The following is a 17,535-nucleotide window of genomic DNA, read 5'->3' on the forward strand; positions in this document are numbered from 1 at the left end:
AGCGACAATTGGAATATATTTCTATCTCAACGGAGTGCGATTTAAAAAAGAAGTTCAGGAACACCAACGAAAATTTAGTCTGCATCTATTATGATGAATTAATGTTGAATTCCTTTTTATTGAAGCAAGTAAAAAAGCCTAGCGAAGTAAATACCGTGGAGTTGTACATGCCGCTTCCCAGAAAATACTATGAAGTTAGCCGTAATCGAAATAACTCGAGATTAATCCACTACGCTTTTGATCATTTTTATGTCTGGATAGAGGGGTGAAGTTGTTTCAAACCAGATGTAAAACTAACTGCGGTATCAAGGTCAGGTATCCGAAGATAAGTTGCGAAAATTCTCATAAAAACTGCGATGGCTGCCGTGTACAGGAAAGTTATTTCAACTCTAGACAAATTTGTCCCTCCAAAGTTGCAACCATTATGGGTTCATCCTGCTGGTGCGTTCTTTAATTTCTTCTTCGTCTTGGCTAATTTATTGCTGGCTTAATTCAAGGATGTATTTTCTATGTCGTCCATCCAAATATATTTACAAATGCTTCATGAATATTCACAGGCCCAAAGACGGTGTTTTTCTGGGCTCCAGTTTTTAAATGGGTAAGCTATTTCAGAATTTCAGCCGCATCGCACGAATGAGGCTGGAAAGCTTTGTCCAATTTAAATCAATTTTGTAAGCTTTTAAAGGCGTAATTCCTGTGACACGTAGGCTCTTTTGAATTTGCAGTGCTCATAGACGTTTTTTGAGGTACAATACTTAGGATTTTTTTATTAATGTAATGCAAGGAATATTGACAGTTGTTTGTATTCTTTCTGAAGTTCATTTGATATACTGATCTCTGTAGCAATACACCTGAACTAAACAACTGTGCTGGGTTTGTCACTATAGTTCATTGCTATAGCCTCGAAGCCTTTTATTCATATTTCATATATTCTTTCTGAGCCTCTTATTCTTTGTTTTTCTTGAAGAAGTTAGATTTATCTAAATTTTATTTATCACGTTGTCTACCTGGAGTAAAAATGGTTCCCTATATATTATCAACATTATCTAACTTTGGCAAGCCCACTGGAGTGCTTCCTTGGTATATACGCGAGGGTCTGAGTACACTGCAGTGTCGCCGAAGTATGCATTATTTAAACTTTAATTTTTATCAATGCTTGATCATATACTTCAGCACTGTATATATATTGCATAAAATAAGGAGTAAAAGATAATGAATTGAATAATGCGAATTAATAGAGGGATGGGTAGGGATAGGTTATACATGTTGGGCGGAATGAATGAAGGGAGGGAGGAAAGATGCAGATTTGAAGAGAGATTTACTCTATTGTCGTATGTTAGGTCGTGGTTGTATTTTTTGTTAGGAGAGGTTAGTAAATGCATTTTATATGCATGTAATTGACTGCACCCATCCTAAACCGGCCTTAACCGGTAGAATAATAATACTATTAATTATAGCTATAATGTGCTTTTATCCTACACTTAGTTGAAAAGGCGTATCTACTTTACTTTTGTTTGAAAGCAAAAACTTCTGAAAAAGATTGTTCCTGTGCATTCTTGTAAAATCTTGAGAAAATATTCTTGTATATCTGAACATTCAAGTTCAATGTTCAATCTTTTCTTCAATAGATATTCCCTATAAATGTGTGGGCCAATGATAGAAGAGATCTGATTAAAGTAGTGTAAATTCCATTCATAAGTAAGTTTAAAACGTCCAGTAGGGAAGCATATTCACGATGAATATCACAAAACGTTCAGTGTGCGAGATGACCTGAATAATAAGGTTAAATCAAAAAGACTTTTGAAATATTTGTGTAGACTTTAAGTTTGAAATCCAGAATATTTCTCATTACGATTTCATATTAAATGATTTTCAAGTATGTAGAAAACTGATTCATTTTAATTCTTGTGTGTCATCAGGGGGTATGGTAGCCCAGTGGGTAGAACACTGGGCTACTGACTGGAGAGCTTGGGTAATGATTATTCATGGTGATGCCTCTGGGTGCCCTCAGCTTTACCCACGCTGTGTGATTTTTAGATACCAGGTTTTCCTGGGAGATCACAGGGAATTGGATTGCCCCCATCACCCTGATGTGTCAATTTCTCATGCTGTTGGGCTTGGTATTAGGTGAGCTCTATCCTCATTTATCAATTCAATCTTTGGGATGATTACTGTGGTAGTTTGTGAGTTGATATCTATTCTCAGGGCAGCTGTGGAAGTTAAATTCTTTCACAGTTTTCCCACGTGGATCATGTATTTATTTCCTCTGGGAATGAAGTGCATTTTAGTTTTGGTCTAAAGTAACTCACTTAGTGGTTTATCTAATTTAGGCATGTTACTGTTAAGAAATTATGCCTATCATCTATTGGTTGAATAGAGATTTTACTTAATAGTGCCATAAAATAGCTGCCTTGATTCGTTTTTAAGGTATGCACTCTAGAATTTTTCATTACAGTACCAATCAGAGACCCTGTTCCAGTCATATTCTCCAGCACAGAGGTGGTAGTCTCTGGATATACCACTGCTTTTTCTTATCCGTTTTTATTGTGATAGTATGAGAACAAAATTAATGTATAATGGCATTATTTCAATGCAATTGATGCAAAATGATCACAAGTATTGTGTGTTTGCAATCAATCTGCTTAATATCAGGGTGTAACTGCCTTAATGTTTACAGAAGCATGATACTAGTTTAAATTTAATTTAGTTATTTAATGCTTATAATCATGTTCTGTTTTTTTTACAATAGGGCCTGGTGATAGCAGGTCTAGGTGATCTTACACGACCAGCTGAGAAACTAAGTATACCTCAATCAGGAGCCCTGGCAGCCACGGGGGTGATCTGGTCTCGCTATTCACTGGTCATTATTCCAAAAAATTGGGGATTATTCAGTGTTAATGTATTTGTTGCTATCACTGGCTCATATCAGCTCTCCCGGGCAGTAAAGTAAGTACATGAACATGTAATTGTGATGACTTGTTCAAAATAGACCTTAATACATACCCCTCAATTCTGAAAATGCAATTTTACCTATTACAGGTATCAGATGAATCTGAAAAAGGAAGATAAAAGCTCATCAGAACCAGAATTGATTGCTTTAGATAAGAAATGAAATCGTTGGTGCTGGTGATTAATGGATAATGGTCATGTTGCTTCTCTTGAAATTTTTTTTTTCATAATTTAGAACCACCTTTAGTCAGGGTTGTGGAGCTGAGATTTGTATATTAGTGTGACACAAACTCCTCATTTTTCATCAGAAGTTTCATTATCATATAGTTTGTCAGAATACTCTAATTCATGTATGTAGTTACTCCTTGTTTGGATATTTTTACAGTTATATTTTTAATACAAGTGCATATTATGCATTGGCATACAATTGAAGATGCAGTCTGAGTGCATTGTCTTAGTTCTACATTTGTATTGTAAATACAAAAGCATTGAAAATATATCCATTTGAGATGCAATATTTGAAACATAATAGTTACACTGATTGAATGAATGGTCTTATATGGAGTACCAAAATTCCTTTGACTTTTTTTCCCACAACCGTCCTTATAACATTTATGCACCTTCACTGGCCACTTGATTGGACATTGCCAGAGTTTTGAAATAGCTTGTTTGAAAAATGAGCTTGAAGAAAAGCCTTTGAGCATACTCTCTAAACCATCAGAGAGTAACACATCTGAGAAAAGATAATTTAAATAGGCTCTTTCCTAACACTTACTTCCCATATCCGAGGCAGGTGGACTATGCATAACTAATTTTAAAAGAAGCTGATTCATTCTTTCTCCAATTCATTGTCAATACTTCTCTATTTCATACATATAATAATTTCCCATTTTTTAATTACCTATGATGATACCAGGCCGAGTACAATGGGTTTATCACATATCTGTGACCTTCCTGCTTGAATAGTGATAATGAAACTAATTATGATGAATTTCTTGCATTGACTTCTTTTTTTCCCATGTTGAGAAAATGTTTATCCCTGAAAATGGATTTGGGTTTTTGCCTGTTTTTAATGAAACTGTGGAGTCATGCATGAGCAGGCATATTTGTACAATTACTGAACAACTAAATGTATGCAGTATCATACAGATCTAACATGTTTGTATATCTTTTAGTAAACCTCTCTCTCAGGAATGTTGTACTGTTTTTGTAAAAGTTGCAATTGTAAAAAAAATTGCAGCAAAGTGTTTCCCGGCATCAAGTGATTAGTCCTCTCAAACTGATTTTTCATGCACAAACCTTGTAATATCGGTAATTCTGTTGTGATAATGAGTGATATTCATTACATTATGATATTTTAAGTGCGATGTAGGTGAACTTTGATCACCTTTGTTAGAATTGCAGTTCCTCTTCCATCATAATTAATAGGGTTCAATTTAGAATTTTCCTAGGTCAAATAATTTTAATTATTAGGAAGTCTCTTAATATGTACATCCATTATCTCAGAATGTAATGAATTAATACTCCTAGGAATCTTCAATTTGACCCTTATAAAAAATTAAATTATTTTTATGAAATTCAAAATCAAATGAGGAAAGTCTTAGGAACAAAACCTACAATACTCTGAAAATGTTGCAAAAAAGGGCGTATAAATTGTGAATAAGGACATGTGCTCCCACCTAATCATTGAACAATAAAAATATTAATGGAGTGATAATCTACCACCAAATGGCAATCTTGAAACAATTTCAACAAAGTATCAATTACACTGGGATGCAGGCAGTTAAACTGGTAAGGAATATTTGTAGAAATCTATTTTGGTTTTAAGTCCCACGACTTCCTATTGTGATTGGGAAAAACTTCCTGGAGGGGACAAAAATAATTAGTGAAGGGAGGCTAACTATAATCATAACATAGGCAACAAATGTTCACATCTAGCATAATTTGACTGCATGTATGTACAAATATAGTAATAGTAGGATTTACCTATTTTATAATCATTATTAAAAGGAGTGAAGATGACATATTCTAAGTGTTCTAGCATACTGAAAGTTTTAATCAACAAAACCGGACCACCTGGTAATTGCAATAGAAACTTTGTGTACTCAGTTTGAGGATACATTCTGCTGTACTAGACAAAGTTGTTTTGCCTGTAGGCACTGGATGTTTGATTTGTATGTTATTAGAAAGTTGTTGAATTAGATGTTTATCCTTGTTATAAAATTTGTATTATAACAATAATAAATACACTTATTTTTGCTTTAAGCTGGCAGTTTTTTATTTTTGTCACATACACCAAGTGTATCACATTAATGTGTTTCAACACTTTACATTGCTACTTGAGAACTAAGTTTTACCAACTGTAACTGAAGCAAAAATGGATTGACCTCAGCTCCAGCTCACATGAAAATGAATATCAATTGGGTTAAATTTCATAAATACATTTTTTAGAATTTTTGTATCTTTATGCTCACAGGTCATTGTTTTCACTAATGTCAAAGTATCATCCAATTTTGATAGTCATCTTAATGTATGAATATCAGGCACTCAAGACTTCTGTGCTTTATATATTAAAGAATATTGGGGAAAAGCTATACAGTGAGTTGTCTACTTTTATTTACAAACATCCACACAGTTATAAATGAAAACCAGAATGAATCTCTTGTTTAGGAAAAAGTGATTCTTCTTATTAAACTGCTCACTTGCTCCCGTGACCTATTTTGAATATAAGTAAGTGGAGCAATATTTGTGTTTCTTGTTACAAATGAGAAGTAGAAAAAAATAATACGTACTTGTACAGAATTTAGCATAATGCATACAAGCTAACATTTTGTGGGCACATTTCTTCAATATAAAAATTATTTCTCTTCAAAAGGAAAATATATGTTCGTCTAAAAATAAAGAAATTTCAAATAAATCCTTCAGATAGTAGTTACAGATAATATCTCCAAACTTAGAATACTGTCATGAAAGACTGATTAAAAAGTACTCCTGCAAAATATAAAACAGAATCTCTCTTCCCAATATACAAAAGTTATTCATGCTATCTACTTCCTGACCAAACAAACATTTCTTCCCAAATATGACACATACAAAGACAAAACAGAGTTATGAGTGACAATCAACCATGTCTTGTGCATGTGAATTGTTCTGATAACACAGCACATATTCAGGAACACAGTTTGAAGATGGAAGTTCATGACATTTTTACATCAATGCTGAAAAATTATCTAGTTAACAATCTTGTTACAGAAAATGTACAGTTTTGAAATATTTTATATTTAATCTGGTTTATATACATTTTTAACCTACCATCCATATTTGTCTATCATAAATACCTTTAAAGATAAATAGTTAACCTCATGTCAGAGCAGACAGTATAATACAATATATAGTTTTCTCAATTTGTTAACTTCTAAGTCAACAATATTGGATTCCACCTACCAATGATTACCATACAAGTATTACGAATGGAAGGATCATAAGTGGTTTTGATAAAAATAAAAGTTAAATAGACAACACCAATAATTAATCTTCATGGTTAATATTGGAATGCAACATGTAAAAAATATCACTCAAAGAAAAACTTCATATATGCAATTTTTGATGGAAAGTTAATTTATTCCATCAAGTCAACAGCCAAGGACAGATGATAGGAATAATGAATGAAAAATAACAATTTTTTACATCATATTCATTCTCTTTTTTTTACTTTTCCCATAACATATCTCCCCTCAACTATATGACATATATCGTTCATGATTATAATGAGGTCTTCCAATCAGGAGCAACTGCACTGGGAGTGACCAGCTTTCACTTGTAGTCATCTTCATCTTCTGCATCAAGCATTTCCTGGATTTCATCTTCTAGATCATGATCATTGCTCTTGTGTTGGCCACCAACCTTGCCATCGACAATCTCAAATTCTTGAAGCTCTGCTTGGAGTTCCTTTTCCCAATCTTCCTCTCCTGCTGCATTGCCATCCATGAAGGGAAGAGGAACAACCCGCATGCCGGTGGTGATAAGGAGAATGGAGAAAAGGAGAGGATTGGAGTTGGTGAATGAGGATTGAGAGAAAGAGAGAAAAATCGGAACTTATGTGAAAAAGAGGCCAACTAAAATAAACATGTGTTTCAAAGGGTGTAATGAAAGGGTCAGGATGGGTGGTGGGGGAGTGTGCACTGTCTGTCTGCCATGAGATGGGATATGGTGAGACTTGGGCTTTGAATGCAGAGTACACAGAAGTTGTTCAAATGAAACAGTGGTGGTTGAGGAACTTAAAAGAAGGGCTAAGATTAGTGAAATATACGTGCTGAAGATGAGGGGGGTGGAAGTGGTTTGGTTAAGTAACGCTACATTATACAGGAACTTCCGGCAAGAGATTATTTGGGGATCTTATTTTTTGGGAATACTGCTCCAGTGCCTCATTCAGCGCATAGATATTATTATGAGTTATATGGTGGAGTTGTCTCAGTATCAAAGACGACAGAGTCATATAGCTTCAATATTCCTTTCCTTGTAGAACTGTAATCTAATCATCAAAACTAAGTTTGGCTTCCATTTCCTACTAACTTCTCCTGTACTGCACAGTGCCAAAGTATTGTCTTAAATGTTGATTAATATCCTGACAAGATCAACCATTACTCCACTATATGTGTTTCTAGTAATCCTAGTATATCAGGCTTTTAGCTTCAACCCCATTTCCTAAAATGTATGAGAATCAAATACAGTATTTCAATTTCAAGGTTAATATTTACATTGAGAAAAGTGACCAAGTAGTTCATTTTTTTGGAATCAAGAAATGCTTTTTATTAGTGTTTCAATAGTCATGCAATTTTTTTCAAATTATTCATTCGTATCCACAATGCAAAGACCATGTGCTTCACATGTAACACATTCCAGTAAATATCTGTTGGGTACAGATTAATGAAAAAACAATTTAACTTCGAATAAAAATCAAGAAAACATGCATTAGGGATTTTGGTGACGTTAGTAATAAAAGTCTCAATGCTGGGAAGAAAGCTTCAAAGAGGTATTGCAAAACATCAGGGTAACAAGTGGTGTAATTAGAAAAAAGGCAGGTGATTTTATGATGGTTAAGGGTACAATAGGTAAGGAAATGGGTTAGTTGAACTAGGAAGGAAAAGGGAGGTAAAAAGGGGGCTGAGAGGAGAAGCCTTGTATATGCTCCGGTGTGCTTTTGTTTGCTTGTTCTTCTTTAGGCTGTTAGAGAAAGGGAGGAGCCACGAAAAGAGAAGAAGTTATTTGAAAAATCAACCACCAACCTTTTAGCTTAAAAATGGAGTACCAGTGCACAATCTTGAGGTTAAGCAGAATTAAAAAACAATGCTAAGGTATGTGTGATTACATTTCAGGATGCCGTGACGTAATTCTTGAGATTATGAGGACAAAATGTCTATTAGTCTGCCATTAAACACTGTTGACATTGTTAATTTTTAAGTACACACAGAATCTAGGCTAAGTACAATTAACTAGTTGTACCACCAGAAAATTGAAGAACAATAGTAAAATATTGAGCACATGCAACTGTTTATGAATTAGAACTTCAAAATAGGAATCAACAATTGGTCATTTACTTCATGAAGATATTATTTTTAAAAGTAACCTCAAACATTAAGTTGTCTAGAAATTTTGGAGGCTTAAATTGTATCAACTTGAGAAATGGATGGCTAGCCGGATTCAAAATATATTTATCAATGCCATGTAAGGTAAATGACATGGAAAAATTCCTGGTTCACAATGTTTCACACATGCAATGAACTCTCATATTACCAATAGGAAATAGACACACGCGTTAACTTAGCGGAAATGTGTTAAATCCATAATAATGAAATCAAAACTTGTTTCAAACTAATGCTTACAAGACTATCAGGTGACACTTGGTGTCATTTTATTGTCTGAGTATTGCAAATGAGTCTGATTATCTTTCATATTATTGTGAATACTTGCAAACATTTTGATTTCATTCATATTATTTATTATGAAAACAACACAATGAAAAAAGGATTAATAAAATAAGTAATTTAATGAGACAACAGGAAAAATCAAAATGGCAAATGCTAAAATTAAATCCATAGCACTACAAATTAATTGGCTAACAGTGCATTTAACTTGATCCAAAATTGTTTTGCCAGAATTGGCGAAGCTTTAGCTATTGGACTCATTAAAAATCATTGCGCCAATATGCCAACACATTCAGCCATGAGACAGCCAGATGTTCCAAATATTTCATTAAGATTATTTAGAAAATTTAGCATATATTTCCAAGCCATGATATGAGCCACAGGTGATACTACTCTCATTATTTTTTGTACTTAACCTTCTCATCTGGTGTACATTACAGCCCTTCAAAAAATATCACCTTGGAGATTTAACTTTTGATTTCAAACAGACCCATTCAGAAATTCAAGGTGAAAATGAAGGAAATTCTACTATAAATTCATATTATCAAAACGATCATCAAGATATAAATTAAACTGGTTGAATCCTCATGGCCTATAGTTTATTTCAAGGCCAACACAACACTTTTGTTTCTTAAAAAAGAATGACTTCTAGAAGTTGACCTCTGACTTCAAAGTGGTACCAGCACTAAAATTTTAAGCAGTGAGTTATTAAAACATTTAGGTCATCTCAAAAGAAAATTATACTTTACAACTCTCAGGGGCACAGTTTCATTTTGGTGTTTATCATGGGATTTCAACTTACATCTTCAGTCATGCAGAAAATTTTAATCATTTTTAAAAATCTTATATCACAGGAAACAAAAGATTGGCATATGTTACAATTTTATAAATTACAAAATACCTCATGATAAAACAAAGCTAGATGATGGACTGAGATGGTATGGTATGACAACATTAAATATGACACAATACAAATATTACCACAATTGAATGGAAATAAGAAGCACAGCAAAAGGTCACTCAAAAGAATATTCAAATGTGATAAAAATGAGCAAGTTAACAATACAAAATACAGAAAACTCCAGCAACATGAAATATGAATCCACTTGGGAAGAATGTAATTATCCCATACACCTTTCCAGAAAAGCACTTTTAAGCTATTTCATGGTCAAACACCTGGGAAGATGAATTTAATGAATCATAAGCATTTATATTACATACTTGGGGACAGGAATATTAATCCATTCATTTAACTTTGTCCCACATGGAATGTTGTGTGAAAATTCCTCTGCACCAAAAATAAAATTATGAAGTTAGCCAGGCAAAGAAAATGTTTGAATAAAATTGCTTAAACTGAAATAAAAGCTCATCGAAAGCACGGAACATAGGATGTAGTGACAGGTTAATAAATTAATGGAGACAATTACCATCAATAAAACAAGGTGATGGAATAATATTAAAATAAAATTGTCACCAATTAGTGCTATTATCTCATGGGTAACTTATACCAACCAAATATACTATGAAAAGGCAATCTTAAATAACTGACTTTTCCATTGATGGTGATATTTCTGGAAGAGTAAGGTCCTATTATTATTTAAGCGCTTGATTGTACAAGCATCTTTCTGAGAAGGATAACTGCACACAAAATAATATAATCAGTATATAAAAAAAGAATTAGCCAACCAGCAGCTCATGAGTCTCATGCTCAATTATCGCTCATTTTAGAGAGTAAAAAAAAGTTCATTTGAAATGTATTCGATGTTCAAAAGAAGTTTGCTCATAACATATAAGCTTAATGTCATCTGACTAAATATGGAAGTAAACACCAAAGACATATTGTACATAGTATGCACTTATTATTTTTTGTATGTGAAATTATAGTGACCAAGCAATTGGTTATATGTTTAAAACCACATGCACACTAAGCCATCCATATACTCCAGTAGGAAGGAATTTCCTTTACGTAGGAAATAGAAGTCATGTTCGCTAGAATGTTAATTCCTAAACTGTAAGAACCGGTCTTCTATCATAAACATTCATTATGCACTAATGTATTTAATATCAGTTTTTTCATTTTTCTGCTGCTCAGCACCTTACTTATGTACATAGTGTTCATTTAATGAAATTATTTTTACCAGCATTTTGAAAAGAAAAATTTTTAATAGACTTTAGACAGATATGATAGCAACAATTTATGCAAGCCTTTTCTAACACTCCTACTTCCTACTCCTAAAAATTTCATAAATGTTATAACCTATTGAATTTTGATTCTCATGAATAGGTCTTATATTATGTGACCATGATTTGTCTTTCTGCAATCACATTTCCATTTTACCAACAGCATTTGGCCACCCTCGATAGTGTGTGCAAGCATTCACCAAATATTTATAGACATGGGAGTATCAGCAAAGAAATTGGGAAAGAGCAAACAAATTTTCATGGATAAAAATTTAGCCAAAAACAAGAACAAATAAAAAAATTGTCTGATATTAATTCATAATAGCAATTGTAATTCTGAAACATCATCTGGATAAAATGAGCCCAGAATTATCATAATATTCAGCACAAAGAGTATCTTATCATGGAGTAAAAAACCTGCATCAGATTTACAAATTTTAAACACTTTCACTTATCAAACTTGAAATCATAACCAGAAGTTTTATTTCTGGGGGAATAATAATTCCAGAGGAATCAAAGGACAGATAAAGATCTCTCGTCTCCTATTAACACACTATTTCTCCCAATATACTCCCCATCCCCCATAGCATCTAAAGCTGAGTTTTTGACAAAAGTTTGAACTTCATAAAATACTCTGCATTTAATTTTCAAAAGATGTTGCCAGCTAAAAAAATCAATGCACTACAAACTCCATTGGCTGCTATTTTTTCAGTTTTTTTATGCTCATAGAAATAAACTAGCTATAAAATATTTTATGACTTGATTTAAAGCAAATTCTGACTAGGCCATTTGGGTATAGGAAAAATTACTTCATAAATCACCCAGCATGATGTCTAAAAGAAATATTAATCATAATAAATCACTATTTTTGGAATGAAACCCACATGTGCAAACGCATAAGCATAGATTATGTTTTACAAATTAAGAGGGCGGAATACTTGAATGAACTTCCTTAAGCAACAAGAAAAATATATTACAGTATGAAATATTCTGGAGACTTTGAATGACTTAAGAACTGTACATTAATGTTAATGCCCTTGAAATATCTGTTTGAACAACTATAAGACAAAACAATGAGAACTGTTCACATCCATTAGAAGCTTTTCAACTGTGTGCATACAAGATCATAAATTAATGGTCACAACATTAAATAAGAGCTACTGTAGTTTTGTTCTTTAAATTTTTTTCAAACTCCTGCTTTGCATACACGAGCATACTTCAACAGAATGGATATAAATAATAGTTAATACAACATATATACCAAGATTTCATCTATAATATTAAAATCAAGCAGGAATATTTGGTATTAACTGTACTTCCTGCTGGTTTTAATACTTTTGATTGCTTATTTTATAGAGCATTAAGTCCTCCCCCCTTTACTTTTCTTACCAATATTTACAATAAAGAGGGAGGGGGAGTCTGTACAGGGATATAGGATGCTCATTTGACAACTTGTACATAGCATTATCTATACACATTTGACGACTAAAATAACATTTAACATGATTTACTATAGTAAACATGGAAGTGGCAAAATAACTTTATATTAACCTCACTTACTAAAAATATACCCCATGCCATGTGGCTGCCGCAAGGATTGAAGGGTAAAATCGAACTGAATGAATTTATGAGGGTTAGAAACCACTCTCGTTGATAACATGAGACACCTTTAGCAATTATGAAGACAATGTAAAGAAGCATGTGATACAGACTACATAAAACAGAATTCTGCTTAAGCGTGCAATCCATAGTTAATGCAGCACCTTCACCAAATGTGATATATAACATTGCCGTTAAAAACCTGAGAAAGGGAGTATTATTCAATGCTTGCATTAAAAAAAAAGTTCATTAAATATCTAAATAGGAGTTTGCTGCAATATTTTACCTTGGGAAATGCCATTAAATTCATATGTAAAAACATAAGAAATTAGTGCATTACTCATGGAAATAACTGTACAATAACACAAAATAGCTTGCTTGCTAAGATGTTGACTGAACTTAAATTGAAATAAGTGTAACTTGATTAGTTGAGGTGGGCTTCATAGTAGCCTGCTATATTCTATAAAACTGAATACAAATTTGCAACAATGTATCTGCTCATGGATAGCTTAAAGCTTATAATGGTAGAAACATTAGTAGCTCAAAAATAGGGAAGCGCCTGACACCATTTAGAAGAAGTTAAGACCATGGGCCAGTCATGAGGGCAAATACTTAAACTATTTTTAAAACCAGCAATAATCTCCCTGTACTATCGACAATGGGAATCACTACTACTCTACTCAGCCAGGTAAGACATCCTCATCATCCACAGATTTGGGGTATGGGAAATAAAGGAAAATGCACCTTCAAGGTTGAATCTACAATTACTCAGATAGGACTTTTAATGATGCATGATTGCTGACTGTGAACAGATTGTACTGGCATTTCTTTAGCATTTATTAAATACATTTTTGCAAAATTGTTTTAATTGTAATTTTGCAGCACACCCATGATTCTTCTTACGCTAACTCATATTAGCTAATAGTTCAAGCTCTAATTAAATTCTTGTTATACAGCTCAAAATAGTAAGTATTTAGACTCACATTTCACAGGTTTTTAATGTGAAGCGGCATGCCATCAAAGCAAAAACACGAAAAATACAAAACAGGCTCCCCGAAAGATCTACTTCAGTAATGTTTAATATTTTATATATATATATATATATATGTATTTATACATACATATACATATATATATACACACATATATACATATACATATATACACACATATATATATATACACACACATATACATATATATATATATACATATATATATACACACATATATACATATATATATACACACATATATACATATATATATACACACATATATACATATATATATACACACATATATACATATATATATACACACATATATACATATATATATACACACATATATACATATATATATATATATATATATATATATACATATATATATTGTATGCATGTGTGTGGGCGTTGAAAACAAGTAAAATATCTTGGAAAAAGCCATAACCATAATGCCAAATTTTTGTAGGAAACCAACACTCCAATTTGCAGTATTCAATTCAATCCCTTTCTTGTGTTAACTCATTTTAAGCCCAAAACCTCACTCAGAATATTGAATAACAAAGCAATAATTACCAAGCTCTTTTAAACAATAATTCTTTGGATACATTTATTTCCAATTCACCACATCAAATTTTCAAAATTATCATGGGAGCATTGGATAAGAGTTTAAACCCACATCAAAAAGATGTGTTGGCTTCCTTAATCATGCATGTTTTCATTGAATTAAATTTGAAGACAGCTAATTACTCATTGGTTGTGTTACAACAAAATAAAGTGAGTGAATACATCAATTCCTAGTGCTGAAAAAGTGATTTCATTACACTTTCATTTCTTGATTTTTTTCTTCCTTGATTATATTAACGCATAAGCAGCATCACACTGACTTACCTTAGGCAGATTTTATATGTTTATCCTGAATTTATGGCATCAATAGTGAAATATGCACACTTTGTAAGTGGTCATTGCAATTGGAAACGAAGATGAGATTCAGGATGAATTCGCAAGTTTTGTGATAATATTGTGTTTTGTGTAAGGTTGCAGGCAAGACATTGCAACTCCGTATTACACACCTGATATTAAGCTTCAGTTGTCACCATGCAAAACAATTCTGTTTTTAAGTTTACCTTCTTATAATTAATTACAAGGAAGCAGCCAGAGGAACAGAGACAATTTTTATAGAAATGCTTTTCATTGTATCACATGGACTAAGTAGAAATTAATAAAATGGGACCGTAGTGTTGATTTTTCTCCTAATATGCAATTTTATTTTATGTCAATTTCAAAATACCAACACATTTTATGCTAGAACTTTGACCAAATATTTGGAGTCCAATTCTCAAAAGATACAAGTCCTCTAAAATTAATCAATTGTATTATAAAAACTTACTAAGTCACATACAGACATAGGCATACCTAAGATAAAAATTATGTATTTTCATCTAAATATTCTGTAAAACTAAACTACCTTATGTGCAAATAACAGTAAAACTGACGAGCTGGACCATCATTATGTTTTGCCAAATTCCATGACCACACATTCATATCCCTCATATCTCTGACTTAAGTCGTGTACTTTGAGAAATGTTATAATGGATAAGCTAACAAACTATTTGCTAATTTTTTTATGAGGTTTACTGGCTGTTCGAATGCCTCCTGAAATGTTGCTGTGTTGGTTTGTAAGCAGGTTTAACATGATTTTAACCACCATATCTATTCATATTCATGCTTGGTTAAATATTTAAATGAATATGAAATTTTAAGAATAGAATTTGGGTGTATTTCCCTCCAGATTGATCCTACTTGCCACTCTCCATGCATCTTAGCTAAGGGATGACACCAAATAACAGCTTCAAACTTTATATTTCAAAGGAACTTAAGAGTTTCAGTAGTTGATGCAATAAACTAACTTAATAGGATCTCATCATCACATTTTAATTACTTCTGTTTATTTAACATTAGCATTATTTCAATAGATTGATATGCGGCTAAAAGTGAATGTACACTTGAAATAAATCGGTCGCCACAAATGAATAAATTATCTGAGAAGAGAACTGAAAAACACCAGAAAAGAAGGGCTGCATATTTGCATGCCTACATATAAAACTGTGCAAGTGGGCATAAAAGCACACAAACATCATCAATGAAATGAAATAGTTTAAAAAGTTAAGGGATCATTCCTCTCAAGTAAAAACTATAACCACTCGCTTTGAAACTAGTTCCAACACCTTTTAATATGAAAGTGCTGAGCCATTGTTGAGGCAGATAAAAATGGCAAATGAACGGTATAATTTATTTCAATTTTGACATTTGGCCTCTCACAGTCAGCAAAGTCTATTTAACTAAGATATCCCTTAAACCACAAGTTTGACCAAATTCTTTGATGATTCTATCTTATTAATAAAATGAAAGAATAAATGCCTATAGTTATTTCAAAAATGCAGCTCCAGTTATGCTACAGCTGTGCAACTAATTTGTAAATTAACAGCATTATTTAAAACTTCCCACCAACATCCTTTGGAATGCAAACATAATTAATAATGGCTCTCAAGACTTTCGACAGAATTTACGTCCATTTTTGGGAATAAATACTGGATGCAGGAGCCAAAAATAATAATGAAATTTTGCACTATTTTCATAAGAGCTAAGGGCATAGTTTCATTTAAAGTAAATAAAATAATTATCTCTTATATAAAAAATCAGAGGGATTAAAAGATATATGAAATTAATTTTGGGGGATTAGGGTAATGTCAGACTCTAAAATGCTGTAGCCTCCCGCAAATCGATATATATTTTAGTGTATGTATCCTACATTTTTTCCGATTCCACTTTGCTCTTTTAAGATTTTCGTCATTGTCTACCTCTTGGAAAGTAAAATCCCAGCTTTAATAGTACTTGCCACAGCTCAGCTTTGTAACTGAGAAATTCTGAACAAGGTTAACTAGAATGAAGTAGATGTTGTTATTTTCCTTCCATGTGTTATTAATTCTCCTCCAAATGTTAATGACAATTTCAATTTGTACTAAAAAATTGGGGGAGTGAAAGGAAACTGTCATAAAAGATACTCTAGTTAGAATGATAGGGCTAAGCAAATATATTTAATAGCATTTACATTACAATTAACTAAAACAACAAATTAAGAATGCATAGTAGAAAACCTGATTTTAATCAACAAAATGAACATGAATCCTTATTAAAATTGAAAACGTGAAAGAATAAAAAATGTTATCCTCCTTATAAACCATAAGAAAAATATATTATAACAAATAAATAAAATAAAATTTCAATTTTTCAGCTTTGCTTCCAAATTTAATAAACAATATGAAAACAATGTAAATAGATCGCTAATTAAAAAATGCCATAAAAATAATCCAACATTAATGTGCTATTAAGTACTCAAATGTAAAATATGATTAAAATTTTTACAACGCATACTTCTAATTAGAAGACATTTTCTTCCTAAATATTCATCCTTTGGCATACCTTAAGGTATGAACTATGACAGACTGACACTCCTAGTTTAGATAACACACAATTTAAATTATTCTGTATCCTATTCAGACAAATTTATGTTGGTTATTATAAAATCAGCAAATGAGCTTCTACTAATATTTTTGCTTCTGTCAGCTATGAAAATGTTTTAGCACCATCTAATCAATGAATTTTAAACTGTTTATTATCCCAGAATATATAGATGCTTGAAATGAATAGAAAATTGAGGAGTATATAAACATAAAAAAAACTATGATAACAAGATATAGGCATTCATCATGTGGAGAGACTGAGAGACATCCAGAGTACATAATGGATATGTTTGTTGCTTCCGATGAAAGGGTTAAATATCAACAAAATAGTAATTTTATATCGGACTTCATCAA

At 32.2% G+C, this 17,535-nt stretch overlaps 2 protein-coding genes across 5 annotated transcripts in view; one reads left to right on the forward strand and one right to left on the reverse strand.

Annotated features, from left to right (window-relative positions):
- The first annotated feature begins 128 nt into the window (after nucleotides 1–128).
- On the forward strand, nucleotides 129–5,214 carry LOC139691729 (uncharacterized). Its single transcript, XM_071589585.1, has 5 exons — nucleotides 129–146; nucleotides 262–441; nucleotides 558–598; nucleotides 2,750–2,946; nucleotides 3,040–5,214. Exons 2-5 carry the CDS (start codon nucleotides 357–359, stop codon nucleotides 3,110–3,112), a joined length of 396 nt encoding a protein of 131 aa, XP_071445686.1. The 5' UTR covers nucleotides 129–146; nucleotides 262–356; the 3' UTR covers nucleotides 3,113–5,214.
- A 125-nt stretch (nucleotides 5,215–5,339) lies between these two features.
- The window catches only part of Sap47 (Synapse-associated protein 47kD), a 52,773-nt gene continuing 40,577 nt past the window's right edge, over nucleotides 5,340–17,535 (reverse strand). For 3 of the 4 annotated variants that reach the window (XM_071589548.1, XM_071589556.1, XM_071589539.1), the window contains one exon: nucleotides 5,340–6,920. In XM_071589548.1, coding sequence (XP_071445649.1) covers nucleotides 6,763–6,920 — 158 coding nt within the window. In that variant the 3' untranslated portion in view covers nucleotides 5,340–6,762. Of the gene's footprint in view, nucleotides 8,173–17,535 lie in introns of all 4 variants that reach the window. The other variant, XM_071589563.1, reaches the window with a different exon arrangement.

This window comes from Hetaerina americana, unplaced genomic scaffold (genome assembly GCF_022747635.1).
Source record: "Hetaerina americana unplaced genomic scaffold, ioHetAmer1.1.p SCAF_1, whole genome shotgun sequence".
NCBI classification, from domain to species: Eukaryota; Metazoa; Arthropoda; class Insecta; order Odonata; family Calopterygidae; genus Hetaerina; species Hetaerina americana.